The following is a 16227-nucleotide window of genomic DNA, read 5'->3' as shown; positions in this document are numbered from 1 at the left end:
ATGCCAAACAAAAACGATTGATTTCAGTTTAACAAAGCATACAACTACATGCACAAAGACTACTTTGGACAATTGACAAACTTTGTATCTGCACAGTTCTTCCTGTAAATGTTTTTGTAAAATATTCAGTGGTGGAAGTTGTTAAAAGTAGTTCTTGTTCTTTGGTTTAAATGTTTTTTGATTGGTATACATTATTTTAAGTGACAAATCGGAGTCTCAGCGTTTTTCCGTTATCATGGAATTGCCCATCTCTCATAAGACCAGAGCAGGGCTGCTGTTACTGTCTTGAGTGGTCCTGGAGCACAACAGCTGATGGCTGGTTGAATGGTTTAATTGAACCCCACCTACAGCTGTAAATGACAGCTCCTCAGTCTTCTGCTAAGTGTATGTGTTTACTTGCACTAGTCTCAGAGGGCCTTGGTCAAACATGACTTAATTTGGCAGTGTTGGGGAGGGCTCAAGTGTTCATTTCCTTGTGTCTGACCTTCTCGTGTTTGTTTGTGTGTGTGCGCGCGTGACCGATAAGTGTCCATGTTTACAGAAAATGCCTTTTGTCATGAGCTCACACTCCCATGGGGGTGGGGTGCGGGGTGGGCGTTGAATCTTCCTGCCTGTGTCCTCTTGATTAGGATCATTGTTAAGAGTAGAGTAACTAAATGAATGTCTCCGTTCATTGTTTCCTGCAGTGCTCCGTCCTCAGACAACAATGTCTGTTCTATTTCTCTTTCTTTGATTCATTATTAATATCCCAGCAACAGGCTGAGCCAATAGGCTCCCTTTAAGCAGAGAGGAGGTTTGTGTGACTGTGTGCATGCCTGTGTGTGTATGCACACAGCGCTGGCTGGTGTCTCCAGTCAGTCCTGCTGTTTGAGCAGTCCTGACTGCCTCTGGTGGTTTAATAGGCATTCATTTAGTTTCTCTCTCTCTCTATCCCTGGGGCTTCTTTGTTATAGGAACCAACAAAGGCTGATGTCTTGTATCCAATCCGCTCTCTGTATATTCTCTCTCCATCGTCTCTCTCTAAATGGGGGTGCGAGGGAAAAGTTGTCCTTGGTTCATAGAACCGGGGTTACATCAGCCACCTCCGGTAGCCGCTAGATGCGGTTATAGTGAACAGCGGTTTCTGTTTTCTTCCTACAAATATGGCTCTCTCTTGAACGGTTTATGCTACAAAATATTTTGAAAGATAAAACTCTAATGAACACGTACATACTTTCTTATCCGTATTTATTTTTTTTAAACTGCACTGTTGGTTAATGGCTCGTAAGTAAGCATTTCAATGTAAGGTCTACACCTGTTGTATTTGGCACATGTGACTAATTTTAATCTGATTTAATGCGTAATGTTTCCCTCTACAATGCCCACAAGCCGTTAGAATTGAGTGGACAAGACCAGGTGCTAAATCAGACCGGGGGAAAAATAACATAATCAATGATGTTGTTGTTTTCTACATAGAAAATCATACAACATCATTGCCTGATGATCTTCTGAACTTCCCAATACCTTTCTGATGCATTTCAGTCCCTTCAAACCATATTTCTTTCAGATGAAAATAGTGTCAGAAGTACCATCAGACTGATTTGTAATAGACTGGCATAGTCCCAATTAAAAAATTACATCACTTCTTTTGACATGGTGGGGTCACAAAGAAATGTTTATCAAAATGGGGACACGGGCCACCACCGTTTGGGAACCCCTGCTCTACTTTGACGAGTGAATTGAGGTGCTATGTTCCAAGACATTGAGATCAGAGATCACCTCGAATTAGGAGATATTGACTATACTTTGAATCAGCTTAGTTGTTTTTAAACACAGCATATTGTTGCAGTTGGGTTGCAGTGTGTGGTGATCAATGATTCTCATTTGATGTATTCTAAGTAACACTGTTCTAGCAGGGAGGGGCTGAACTGTGATGTAATGTGAAGTAACCTGATGGACTTACCTCATGTTTTTCTGTTTCACCTGTAGTCTCCCACTAAAGCTGTGTACAATGCCAGACACTGGAACAGAGAGCCAGAGGAGCTGCCCCCGCCACCTTTACTCCGTTCAACCACTGCACCCGTGAGTAACCCCCCCCCCCCTAATCACCACCCTAGTTACGGGTGTCACCCACCAACCCCTCGCCAAATACTAGACCTGGCACTCCCATCAGCCTGCCTATCCAGCTAGCTAGAGGTATGAGATTTCTGCAGTTGGTGAACACTGCACCACAAACTCTCATTTTCTGTCTCATTCTCTCTTGCTCTCTCTGTTCAAGTACCAGCAACATGGTGAACACTAATGCAATTTTCCATGCCCTCTACCTATAACTTCCATGCGACACTCCCTTTCCATCCTCACTCTCACCCTCCCTCCACCACAAACGATGCTCCAGTTGGCCTCTTCACTGTGGTTTACCACCTTAAGGCCACTCTACTTCACGTTGTGTCCCAATTGGCACCCTATTCCCTTTTTATAGTGCACTCGGGTGCTATTTTAGGATGCACTCTGCGTCTGATTCATTTTCCATATGTCATTAGATGCATGTGTGGCACCGTGCCATTTCCTGGAATTCATTATCCTTTTAAAAATGCATCACGGCTCTGAACGCTCTTTACCGATAATGTTAGGACGGCTCTGAACGCTCCTCCGTCTTACCAATGATGTTAGTACCGCTCTGAACGCTCCTCCTTATCCGTAATGTTAGCCATATATTACAGGTCCTTTTAACTCCCTCATCCCTTGCCTTCCCTCAAACTGCTAGAAGAGACTCGGAGCCTGTGTGTGGTGTGAAACTGAGTCTTTTTACTGGGCCTTATCTGGCCTTATGTAAGGGGCAGGAGGCTGTTGGCTGGTGTTCAACAGCATGAATCAGCAGTAGCGCCGTGTACTGAGCTGAGAGCAGGTGGCTGTGTGGTTCTGCTTGTCTCCCTCTGACCCACTCTCTACTTCTGCCCTTCTCACACACACACACACACACACACACACACACACACACACACACACACACACACACACACCTTCCTTATCCTCTCTTGTTTCTCTCTCTCTCTCGTTTCTTTCTCGTTCTATCTACCAGGCTAGCCAGTCAAGCGGGGGCAGCAAGGACTCTACCAACTCTCACAAAGACGATGGCCTGTTCAAGGCGCCGCCATGCCCGCCTCCCAAAGTCATTAAGTCTGTGTCGTTCCCCACTGAGCCCTACCAGGACATCGTCACTGCACTGAAATGTAGGAAAGAGCACAAGGAGGTGAGCTTCTGTTCTACCTGGCAACCCATCACTGTAGCTGTGTTTGAGTACTCATACTAACCGTACTATTTGAGGTAAATTTAGTATATAGTATGCTTATTGGTCATAGAATGGATATAGTTAGAATGCCAAAAGTTCCGTGATGTCGTATTAAATGAGCCAAAATAGGAAGTATACTAACAGTGGACACTATTTCCGTGTTTTTAGGGCCTGTAATGTAATTCTTCAGAAAACGGCGTAAAATATGCAGCTGAAGTCCAACGAGAGCCGATACAAATTCTTTGCTGTAAATAATTGACAAATAAAATAATGACTTTTCAAGTAAATTACCTTACATGTTATGTTTGCTAACAATCTGTTAGCTAGGCTATTGTTACTAGCCACATAGCATATCATTACAGCAGTATATACCGGTATTTTAGCTAGCTACCTAACGTTAGTTTGCTACTAATGCATTTAACTTGCCAGTATATTAACTATATGCTATCTAACTAACTACCCTACGTTTATTGATTATTCCAGTCATTCTTAAGTGGTATAGTTGTGTGTTCTCAATGGACATTTGGGTGCTTTCGTAAATTCGCTCTGGCTAGCTACTCCGATTTCAAAGCACTCTCGTCACTCTCGAGTGTACCAGAGCTCAGAATAACTGATGAATTTACTAATACCCAGAGCGCACTCTGGCACTCCAGATTGAATTGAAGAATGCACCCGAAGTTGTAAAATGTCTAGCTAGTAATTTGTTATGCTAACAAGAGGTTGCATAGCGACGGCATCAACTTCTGGGAGACAGGTGTAGCGCTAGTACACTCAACTGAAAGGATACCGTTTACAGTATACTAAAATGAACTAATTCATACGTAGTGTATGTATGTGTGTGTGTGTATACTCATTAAGTATGTCAGTATGGGTATTCGAACACAGGTTGTGTCTGGAACTCAGTATCTATGAAGTACAGCCTATGAGAACACAAGCGATTGTCCTGGGGCTGTATGTAGCAATCATCTTGGATTAAACATGCTGATCTATCAGTTTTGCCTTCCAGATCATAATGAATAAGTTTTATTTGGACAGGGAGACCTGATCCTTGATCACCTAATGAATATGGGACCTGGTTTACAATGTTGAAAATGTAGTTAAACAAAAACACCAATTCAACTGAAAGGATAATGATCAGACATATCTTGTTTGGTCAGGTGTAATTCATCTTATTTAGAAATAGCCTCTTGAAACGAATCAGTGAATTCTGAGGCTGTGTATCGATTACTCCATACCTCCTATAAGACAGTACTGCAGGATCCCTGAATCGCTAAACAGTGGTTAATGTAACCATCTGTAGTTATTTATCTTATTACAGCGGTGTCTTGCATGCTAAGCAGTGTGAGCCCCTCTAGGAACTGCAGTGTGGGCAGTTCCATAGGCAGGAGCAGTGTAATGGGCATCTCACATCTTTAAATTCCATCTGCAGTTTCATTTGGTGTCTTGTGTTTGTGGTCTTGGCTCCTGACCAACAAGGCAGGCGGTTGGTGGGTGCATAGCTCTGATGCTGGGAATAGCAGGACTGGGCTCTAAGCTCGATCTAGTACCTACGTTATGTGATTTGATGAACCCAACAACTCTTTGTCCCAGCTATACACGGTAGTCCAGCATGTCAAGCACTTCAACGACGTGGTGGAGTTTGGAGAGAACCAGGAGTTCACCGACGACTTCGAGTACCTGGCCACCGGCCTGAAGAGTGGCCAGCCCCTCAACACACGCTGCCTTAGGTAAGACTAGTTTCCACTAACTGCTGATACAGGGTCACGTTCTTTGGCATCTTCATTATGGTTAAGGTAATGATTCATGGCAGTAAAGAGCTTGATGATCTTGCAGAGGCAGTGACCCTCCCCTCTCTGTTCAATTCAGTAAAACAGTATTTATCTGTCCTCTCCTGCAGTGTCATTAGCCTGGCCACCAGGTGTGCCATGCCTAGCTTCAGGATGCATCTGAGGGCCAGGGGGAAGGTGGCCCAGGTCTTCAAGACACTCAACGACGCCCCACAGCACCCGGTAAGTAAAGCCCCCTGCCTCTTCAGAGATGGTGGCTGACTTGACTTGGTTTCTGTCAGATCAGTGGACACCACTTTAAAAAGTCAGGATATCAGGTTCACATATCCTTTCTCTGTCCTCCCCCCTCTAGAACCTGTCCCTGTGCACAGCTAGTTTGATGTACATACTGAGCCGAGACAGACTCAACATGGACCTGGACCGGGCCAGTCTAGACCTGATGATCCGCCTGCTGGAGCTGGATGGGGACCACTCAGTGGCCAAGGACGACCAGCTCACCACCAAGGAGATGTCAAAGGTCAAGGAGAAGATCCGCAAGCTGTGCGACACGGTGCACAACAAGCACCTGGACCTGGAGAACATCACGGTACGGGTCTCCCGTAGAGATACTCCTCCTTGGGTCATATTCATAGGCAACTACAAATGTTATGTAATGGAAATCACACTTTTTTTTGTTTCCTATTAGACAAGTTCAGGTGGTCCTTCTTTGTCTGTTCTTTTTCCATTTGGTTCCCTAATGAATACGACCCTGGTTTTTGCTTAGAAGATGGAGGCTAGCTGCAACCCTCTGTCCTCCTGTTTTTTATTTCACCTTTATTTAACTAAGCAAGTCAGTTAAGAACAAATTCTTATTTACAATGACCGCCTAGGAACAGTGGGTTAACTGCCTTGTTCAGGGGTAGAACGACAGATTTTTAACTTGTCAGCTCGGGGATTTGATCTAGCAACCCCTTTCGGTTACTGGCCCAACACTCTAACCACTAGGCTACCTGCCGCCCTGTCTCTTTTGCGTTGTTGGGGGGGAAACCCTCAGTCAGAGTTATCTGTAACCGTTAACAAAAAAACATGACTTATAATAACATTTTTATATAGATAGTACCCGTCAAATGTTTGGACACCTACTCATTCAAGGGTTTTTATTTTTACTACTTTCTACATTGTAGAATAATAGCGAAGACATCAAAACTACGAAGAAACATTTATTAAATCATGTTGTAACCAAAAAAGTGTTAAACAAATCAAAATATATTTGTAGTAGCCACCCTTTGCCTTGATGACAGCTTTGCACACTCTTGGCATTCTCTCAACCAGCTTAGTCACCTGGAATGCTTTTCAATTAACAGGTATACTTTGTTAATTTGTGGAATTTCTTTCCTTAATGCGTTTCAGCCAATCAGTTGTGTTGTGACAAAGTAGGGTTGGGCTCACTTAGAAATGTCCTTGTTTTTGAAAGGAAAGCTGATTTAAAAATATTTTATTTTTTGTCCATTAAAATGACATCAAATTGATCAGAAATACAGTGTAGACATTGTTAATATTGTAAATGACTATTGTAGCTGGAAACAAAGGATTTTTAATGGATTATTCACATAGGTGTGAAGAGCCGACTCCGGGATGCTGGCCTTCTAGGCAGAGTTGCAAAGAAAATGCCATATCTCAGACTGGTCAATAAAAGATTAAGATGGGCAAAATAACAGATACTGGACAGAGGTACTCTGCCTAGAAGGCCAGCATCCCGGAGTCGCTTCTTCAGAGTTGACTTTGAGACTGGTGTTTTGCGGGTACTGTTTAACGGAGCGGTCAGTTGAGGACTTGTGAGGTGTCTGTTTCTCGAACTAGACACTCTAATGTACTTGTCCTCTTGCTCAGTTGTGCACCTCTTTCTATTCTGGTTAGCGCCAGTATGCTCTGTTTTGTGAAGAGAGTAGTACACAGCGTTGTACGAGATCTTCAGTTTCTTGGCAATTTCTCGCATGGAATAGCCTTCATTTCTCTGAACAAGAATAGACTGACGAGTTTCAGAAGAAAGTTATTTGTTTCTGGCCATTTTGAACCTGTAATCGAACCCACAAATGCTGATGCTCCAGATATTCAACTAGTCTAAAGAAGGCCCGTTTTATTGCTTCTTTTATCAAAACAACTGTTTTCAGCTGTGGTAATTGTAAAAGGGTTTTATAATGATCAATTAGCCTTTTTAAAATGCTCAACTTCGATTAGCTAATACAATGTGTTATTTGAACATAGGACTGATAATCGGCCTCTGTACGCCTATGTAGATATTCGGTTACAAATCAACCTACAATAGTCATTATTTACAACATTAACAATGTCTACGCTGTATTTCTGATCAATTTGATGCTATTTTAATGGACCAAAAATGAGCTTTTTTCAAAAACAAGGACATTTCTAAGTGACCCCAAACTTTTGAACGGTAGTGTATTTGGTGAAAGACCAAGTCCATATTATGCCAAGAACAGCTCAAATAAGCAAAGAGAAATGTCAATCCATCATTACGTTAAGACATGAAGGTCAGTCAATCCGGAACATTTCAAGTTTCTTCAAGTGCAGTCGCAAACACCATCAATCGCTATGATGAAACATGCTCTTATGAGGACTGCTACAGGAAAGGAAGACCCAGAGTTTCTTCTGCTGCAGAGGATACGTTCATTGGAGTTACCAGCCTCAGAAATTGCAGCCCAAATAGTTCAACTAACAGACACATCTCAACATCAAGTGTTCAGAGGAGACTCAATCAGGCCGAATTGTTCAGAGGAGACTGCATAAATCAGGCCTTCATGGTTGAATTGCTCTTAAGAAACCACTACTAAAGGACACCAATAAGAAGAAGAGACTTGATTAGGCCAAGAAACACAAGCAATGGACATTGGACCGGTGGAAATCTGTCCTTTGTTCTGATGAGTCCAAATTTGAGTTTTTGGGTTCCAACCACCGTGTCTTTGAGATGCAGAGTAGGTGAACGGATGATCTCCGCATGTGGTTCTCACCGTCAAGCATGGAGGTGGTGTGATGGTATGGGGGTGCTTTGCTGGTGACACTGTCTGTGACTTATGTATATGTATAATTCCAGACCCACTTAACCAGACCCACTTAACCAGCATGCCTACCACAGCATTCTGCAGCGACACACCAGTCCCACTAAGCGCAAACCAGATTGGATGTAATTTGTTTTTCAACAGGACAATGACCCAAAGCACACCTCCAGGCTGTGTAAGGGATATTTGACCAAGATTGAGAGTGATGGAGTGCTGCATCAGATGACCTAGCCTCCACAACCACCCAAACTCAACCCAATTGAGATGAGTTGGATCGCAGAGTGAAGGAAAAGCCGCCAACAAGTGCTCAGCATATGTGGGAACTCCATCAAGACTGTTGGAAAAGTATTCCAGGTGAAGATGGTTGAGAGAATGCCAAGAGTGCAAAGCTGTCGTCAAGGCAAAGTGTGGCTACTTTGAACAATCTAAAATATATTTTGATTTGACACTTTTTTGGTTACTACATTATTCCATATGTGTTATTTCATAGTTTTGATGGCTTCACTATTATTCTACAATATAGAAAATGGTTTAAAAAAAATAACTATTGAATGAGTTGAGTAGGTGTCCAAACCTTTGACTGATACTGTATGTATACATTTTTTTTTAAATGGTGACCTATCCCCTTGTAGAAATGGATGAACAGTCGACTCTGACACTATGGCTTTGCACGGTAGAGCCAATGGAAATCATGTATTTGAATTGGGTCTGGCAAGCTGCAGAGTTTAAACAGTTTGATCTGATTAATTTGGACGTCTGATGACGTAATGACAGGGCCTTTTGATGTTTGTCTTTTTTCACTCCCATCCTCTATAAATATCCTCTCTGCTGATGTTGTAGTCGGTGTCCTACATGGCAACCTAATCCCTATCCCATAGGGCTCCGGTCAAAAGTAGGCTGCCATTTGGGATGCAGCCCCTATTCTTCAGAGAGCAGACTGACCATTCACCTCAATGCCTCCAACTTATTTTCATTCGTTTAAGCACTCTTTATATTTCTGACTGTTAGCTTCCATGTTGAATTAATCATTAGATTCTCTTATCGTTTGAGCTCAACAGTTTGCTTTAAAATATTTAATAGTGTTAGAAAGCTTATTTTTATCGACAATGTAATTAGAGACTGCAGTATTGTTTTTGTTGGATTCAAACGCCGCCTGCATGCAAACTAGCTTCTCCTGGCACCCTCCTTCACTGGAAGGAAGGAAGTCATATTTTTGTTCCTGTTTCTCCTCCTGTTATTGTCTGTCATAGTTGGCCTCTTTGAATCACAGTGCACGGTCAGTAATGTCCATTTTATACCCTGTATGTGTGATGTAAATGTGTTTTCATTACTCCCTGTGTATGTGTTTGCGCACGCAGACGGGGCATTTAGCCATGGAGACCTTATTATCGCTGACCTCCAAGCGGGCCGGGGACTGGTTTAAAGAGGAGCTAAGGCTTCTGGGAGGCCTGGACCACATAGTGGATAAAGGTGAGCTAGACCTACACCACGTTACCCTGAAACTGTGTGTTCTGTGTCTAGGCTAAACACCCCGAAGGGTTGTTCCCCTGATCATAGGAGCTGACAATTAAATTAAATTCAAAATGCATTGTTGGTATGACAAAAAATGCATTCGTATTGAATGTTATTAGTATTTTATGTGTGTTACTTTTTCATTGTGTTTGTCTGGATACAGACAGCCCTGTTGAAGCTCACTCATGACTACCTGTGGGGAAATCAAGGAGATCCCAAATGGTGGAATCACTGTGGCAGTATACTAATGTTCAATATTGCATTGAAGCTGTTGAAGCTCAATGTTAAATTCAAATCTCCCTACCATCATATCTAAGCCAATATGACACAATGTTGAATATTTGCAAATCAATTGAATTGGAGTGACGCTCTCCAATTCAGTAGAGCAGTCTGGCTGTTCCCAACAACCACACACCAGACTTTGAGCAATTTAGTATTTTCTGCGCTTGTTTAGCTCAAATTCTAGACTTTGAATTAAAACGAGAATGTAGCGTACATAAAGTTACCATTGGATTTCATTTTTTTAGATTGACTAAGTTTGTAGGTGTAACAGTTTTTATTAAATGTATAATTTATCCCTTAGGTGCTCATTTCTGTCTTTAAGAACCAACGAGGTGCTACCTTTGTTTAGCATTTCTGACAATGCTAAGGCATTTCTGACAATGCTAAGGCATTTCTGACAATGCTAAGGCATTTTCAGCCGAAACTGAGTTCGAAAACCGGACGAAAGCAGTTGGGTTACGCAGCAACAGTGCTATTAGCTAGCTAACACCAGTTGGATGAGAGGCAAGCTACAAGCAAAGGAAGCTAGCTTTATTTTGCTATGGAAGGTTTTTCACATGGCTGATGTCACCTGTTTAAACTGTTGGCCTTGACACTTGCATGTAATCAAAGCACGAACACAAATAAGAGCAGCCAAGGATATTCGCTATATTGCCAGTAAGGTAGCCAACTAACATTAGCCAGGAACGTTAGCTAGCTAGAAACCAACAAGGCTCTAACGTGTGCTGTATTTTGACATTCTTCCACAAAGCCCAGCTAGCTAAAGTATGTAAAGTTCATAGTCAACACCAAACTTTGGGAAACTGCCACGCTGCTAATGTATAAAACACGCAATGGGTGTTGTTCATCTTACGTTAGCTAACGTTACTCCATACACTGGTCAATTTCGCTTGCTTAGCCATGTAGCTAGCTAATGTTATACAGCCCTTACCTAATGCATTGATTCAGTACACTCCCTCTGTCAATGCAATTTTCTTAATGTCATTGTAATCCATGTGTTGCGCTGACTATCAGTGTCAAGTTACTTTTCAATGTGTTCTCTAAAACCTGAAGTTGCCATCTAAGTGGAAAGTATCCTTGGGGTGGGAGTGCACCCAGGTCACCGAGATCTGAAGGTCCTGGGTTTGCCTCTCGGAGGAGACATTTTGACCATTCACTTTAGTGTATAGTTTTGACACCCTGCTCCCAGCCCCAGCACACACGGTCTGTGCTTATTTTCACTTATTCCATTGCTCTTAAAAGAGCTTTGTTGAGTGGCTATAGACGGGGAGTGTGGTGTGTACGAGTGCGCACGTCTTGCTTCTACGGAGAAGAGAACGGTGGAGACTTGAGAGACCAATGGTTTGAGACTGTTTATCATACGCAACCTGCCTACACATTGTTTGAAGTACAATAGACTAACATAGCTACTGTAGTGGGTCAAAGCTGTGTGCTGGGAAACCTTGGTAGAGCATGGGTGGAGTAGACATTGTGGTGCTCATGTGAATTTCCTTCATTTTCCGGCATCAGAGCAATGCATGACTGAACATCGAATGAAATGGCCACCAAACAAACCCACAGCTTGGACACTTAGTCACGATCACCCTAATTGGCAGCACCTAAAGTGCTTATCAACCAGGCTCAACGTCTGGACATGGTTGCTGCTGCCACCAGGGGGAATGGAGTGTGGAAGTGGTAGTAAGCTGTAGTCTGCCATCTACCTAACCTATTCCATAACACAATGAAACAATGTTCTTAAAAGGAGTTGTAGCTGGGTTGACATTTTGGCTCAGCGATACCAGAATGGATGGGGATAAGAGATCAATGGAACACAGACTGTTGGGGGATAGAACACGGACGCAGTGATTGGTGCCTATTCAAAACAAAGCTGGTCAAATTAGGTGGATATTAATCAAATCTGTCACTACAGTGCTTTGCAAAAGTATTCACCCCCCTTGGCGTTTTTCCTATTTATTGACTAACAATCTGTAATTTAAATAGATTTTTATTTGGATTTCATGTAATGGACATACACAAAATAGTCAATTGGCGAAGTGAAATGAAAAAGTAACTTGTTTTAAAATTTAAATTTAAAAACGGAAAAGTGGTGCATGCATATATGTATTCACCCCTTTGCTATGAAGCCCCTAAATTAGATCTGGTGCAACCAATTACCTTCAGAAGTCACATAATTAGTTAAATAAAGTCCACCTGTGTGCAATCTGTCACATGATCTCAGTATATATACACCTGTTCTGAAAAGCCCCAGGGTCTGCAACACCACTACGCAAGTGGTACCACCAAGCAAGCGGCACCATGAAGACCAAGGAGCTCTCCAAACAGGTCATGGACAAAGTTGTGGAGAAGTACAGTGCCTTGCGAAAGTATTCGGCCCCCTTGAACTTTGCGACCTTTTGCCACATTTCAGGCTTCAAACATAAAGATATAAAACTGTATTTTTTTGTGAAGAATCAACAACAAGTGGGACACAATCATGAAGTGGAACGACATTTATTGGATATTTCAAACTTTTTTAACAAATCAAAAACTGAAGAAAAATAAATATTCAGCCCCCTTAAGTTAATACTTTGTAGCGCCACCTTTTGCTGCGATTACAGCTATAAGTCACTTGGGGTATGTCTCTGTCAGTTTTGCACATCGAGAGACTGACATTTTTTCCCATTCCTCCTTGCAAAACAGGTCGAGCTCAGTGAGGTTGGATGGAGAGCATTTGTGAACAGCAGTTTTCAGTTCTTTCCACAGATTCTCGATTGGATTCAGGTCTGGACTTTGACTTGGCCATTCTAACACCTGGATATGTTTATTTTTGAACCATTCCATTGTAGATTTTGCTTTATGTTTTGGATCATTGTCTTGTTTGGAAGACAAATCTCCGTCCCAGTCTCAGGTCTTTTGCAGACTCCATCAGGTTTTCTTCCAGAATCGTCCTGTATTTGGCTCCATCCATCTTCCCATCAATTTTAACCATCTTCCCTGTCCCTGCTGAAGAATAGCAGGCCCAAACCATGATGCTGCCACCACCATGTTTGACAGTGGGGATGGTGTGTTCAGGGTGATGAGCTGTGTTGCTTTTACGCCAAACATAACGTTTTGCATTGTTGCCAAAAAGTTCAATTTTGGTTTCATCTGACCAGAGCACCTTCTTCCACATGTTTGGTGTGTCTCCCAGGTGGCTTGTGGCAAACCTTAAACAACACTTTTTATGGATATCTTTAAGAAATTGCTTTCTTCTTGCCACTCTTCCATAAAGGCCAGATTTGTGCAATATACGACTGATTGTTGTCCTATGGACAGAGTCTCCCACCTCAGCTGTAGATCTCTGCAGTTCATCTAGAGTGATCATGGGCCTCTTGGCTGCATCTCTGATCAGTCTTCTCCTTGTATTAGCTGAAAGTTTAGAGGGACGGCCAGGTCTTGGTATATTTGCAGTGGTCTGATACTCCTTCCATTTCAATATTATCGCTTGCACAGTGCTCCTTGGGATGTTTAAAGCTTGGGAAATCTTTTTGTATCCAAATCCAGCTTTAAACTTCTTCACAACAGTATCTCGGACCTGCCTGGTGTGTTCCTTGTTCTTCATGATGCTCTCTGCGCTTTTAACGGACCTCTGAGACTATCACAGTGCAGGTGCATTTATACGGAGACTTGATTACACACAGGTGCATTGTATTTATCATCATTAGTCATTTAGGTCAACATTGGATCATTCAAAGATCCTCACTGAACTTCTGGAGAGAGTTTGCTGCACTGAAAGTAAAGTGGCTGAATAATTTTGCACGCCCAATTTTTCAGTTTTTGATTTGTTAAAAACGTTTGAAATATCCAATAAATGTCGTTCCACTTCATGATTGTGTCCCACTTGTTTTTGATTCTTCACAAAAAAATACAGTTTTATATCTTTATGTGGCAAATGTGGCAAAAGGTCGCAAAGTTCAAGGGGGCCGAATACTTTCGCAAGGCACTGTACATATCAGGGTTGGGTTATAAAAATAAATATCTGAATCTTTGAATGTCCCACGGAGCACCATTAAATACGTTATAAAAAAATGGAAAGAATATGGCACCACAACAAACCTGCCAAGAGGGCCGCCCACAAAAACTAATTTACCGGGCAAGGAGGGCATTATTCAGAGAGGCAACAGACCAAAGATAACACTGAAGGAGCTGCAAAGCTCCACAGCGGAGATTGGAGTAGCTGTCCATAAGACTACTTTGAGCTGTACACTCCAGAGTGTCCAGAAAAAAAGCCATTGCTTAAAGGAAGAAAATAAGCAAACACATTTGGTGTTCGACAAAAAGCATGTTGGAGACTCCCCAAACACATGGAAAAGGTACTCTGGTCAGATGAGACTAAAATTGAGCTTTGTGGCCATCATGGAAAACGCTATGTCTGGCGCAAACCCAACACCTCATCACCCCAAGAATAGCATCCCCACAGTGAAGCATGGTCGTGTAAGCATCATGCGGTGGGGATGTTTTTAATTGGTTGGGACTGGGAAACTGGTCAGAATTTAAGCAATGATGGATGGCGCTTTATACATGGAATTTCTTGAGGTAAACCTGATTCATTCTTCCAGAGAATTGAGACTGGGACGAACGTTCACCTTCCAGCAGGCCAATGCCCTAAGCATACCTCTCAAGCATCACTCAAGTGGTTTAAGGGTCAACATTGAAATGTCTTGGAATGGCCTAGTCAAAGCCCAGACCTCAATCCAATTGAGAATCTGTGGTATGACTTAAATATTGCTGTAACCAGCGGAACCCATCCAACTTGAAGGGGCTGGCGCAGTTTTGCCATGAAGAATGGTCAAAAGTCCCAGTGGCTCGATGTGCCAAGCTTAGAGACATACCCCAAGAGATTTTCAGCTGCAAAAGGTGGCTCTACAGTATTGACTTTGTGGGTGTGAGTAGCTATGCACGCTCAAGTTCTGTTTTGGTGTCTTATTTCTTGTTTGTTTCACAATAAAAAAATGTTTAGTCTTCAAAGTAGTAGGCATGTTGTGTAACTCAAATGATACAAACCCCAAAAAATCTATTTTAATTCCAGGTTGTAAAGGCAACAAAATCTGAAAAATGGCAAAGGGGTGAATACATTCGCACGCCACTGTATTTGTGTTAGAGGCCCACAGTCTGGTTAAAATCCAATTTGGCTGTTTTCACTCCATAATATTTCTAAGTTGTAATTTTCAGATTTAGCATTTTTAGCTAAATGCCAACTCCTCTTCGGATAAGTTGGTGGCATAGCTATGATATAGACATCGGCAGTGGTGGAAAAAGTACCCAATTGTCATACTTAAAGTAAAGATACCTTTTATTAGAAAATGACTATTACTAGCGTGAAATGATTTGGGTTTAAATATTCTTAAGTATCAAATAAAATTGTAAATCATTGAAAATTTCTTACATTAAGCTATTTTCTTTTTTTGGATAGCCAGGGGCGCACTCCAAAAACTTAAACCAAAGCATGTGTGTTTAGTGTGTCTGCCAGATTAGAGGCAGAAGGGATGACCAGGGATGTTCTCTTGATAAATGCGTGGATTGAACCATTTTCCTGTCCTGCTAAGCATTCATAATGTAACATACTTTTTGGTGTCAGGGAAAATGTATGGAGTAAAAGGTATATTATTTTCTTTAGGAATTCGGTGAAGTAAAAGTTGTCAAATATAAAGTACAGGTACCCCAAAAAACAACTTAAGTAGTATTTTTTTTACTTAAGTACTTTACACCACTGGAAATCGTTGGTGGTATTTGAAGTCATTCTTAGGTGTAATGCAGTTGATTGGTGGTGATGACATGAACGTATTGGGGTTGACATTAGAGCTCTGCTCCCCGAGCCCAACGGACCCCGACATTATACAGCAGGTTAGGGCCGGGTAGGGTCTGTTTAAGTTGCTCTGGTTAAGTCATGTCTCATTAAGATCAGAACATGATGCAAGAAGTGCTTCAACCTTGTGAAATATAGAGGGAGATTATTTCTCCGAAAATGTTCCTTGAGTTTTGTCAGAGTTTTGAGTGACAATTCGTTAACTGCTCTCTTATGTGTCTCTTCATTGAGCAGAGCAGCCCAAGCGGAGCTGTTGCTATGGAGACTGAGCCATCCATACCAGCATTATAGTCAGATTTTTACCCCAACGTATTGTGAAATACACATATAAACAATGGAGTCGGGAGTTGCCAGGGACTTCACAATATATTATTACCATACTTCGATGCCGATATGTATTGAGATTCACACGATTCTATATGTGTTGCGATTCGATACTGCGATTTGATGTTCCAAACATATTGCTCACTATTTATGCTGCAGAGATGAGAGGGCAGGAGA

The 16227-nt window shown here is 42.1% G+C and overlaps 1 protein-coding gene across 1 annotated transcript in view; it reads left to right on the top strand.

The window, feature by feature from the left end:
• Window positions 1–16227, top strand: part of LOC109865375 (wings apart-like protein homolog) — a 45788-nt gene that overhangs the window by 16808 nt on the left and 12753 nt on the right. The window contains exons 6-11 of the mRNA XM_020453502.2: window positions 1969–2061; window positions 3059–3229; window positions 4859–4995; window positions 5166–5277; window positions 5408–5641; window positions 9467–9578. Of these exons, the coding sequence (XP_020309091.1) occupies window positions 1969–2061; window positions 3059–3229; window positions 4859–4995; window positions 5166–5277; window positions 5408–5641; window positions 9467–9578 (859 nt within the window). The remainder of the gene's footprint in view (window positions 1–1968; window positions 2062–3058; window positions 3230–4858; window positions 4996–5165; window positions 5278–5407; window positions 5642–9466; window positions 9579–16227) is intronic.

The sequence above is a fragment of the Oncorhynchus kisutch genome, linkage group LG20 (assembly GCF_002021735.2).
Source record: "Oncorhynchus kisutch isolate 150728-3 linkage group LG20, Okis_V2, whole genome shotgun sequence".
In the NCBI taxonomy this organism is placed as follows: domain Eukaryota; kingdom Metazoa; phylum Chordata; class Actinopteri; order Salmoniformes; family Salmonidae; genus Oncorhynchus; species Oncorhynchus kisutch.
Note: the sequence above shows the minus strand (reverse complement) of the source record. Positions and strands in the feature narration are given on the sequence as shown.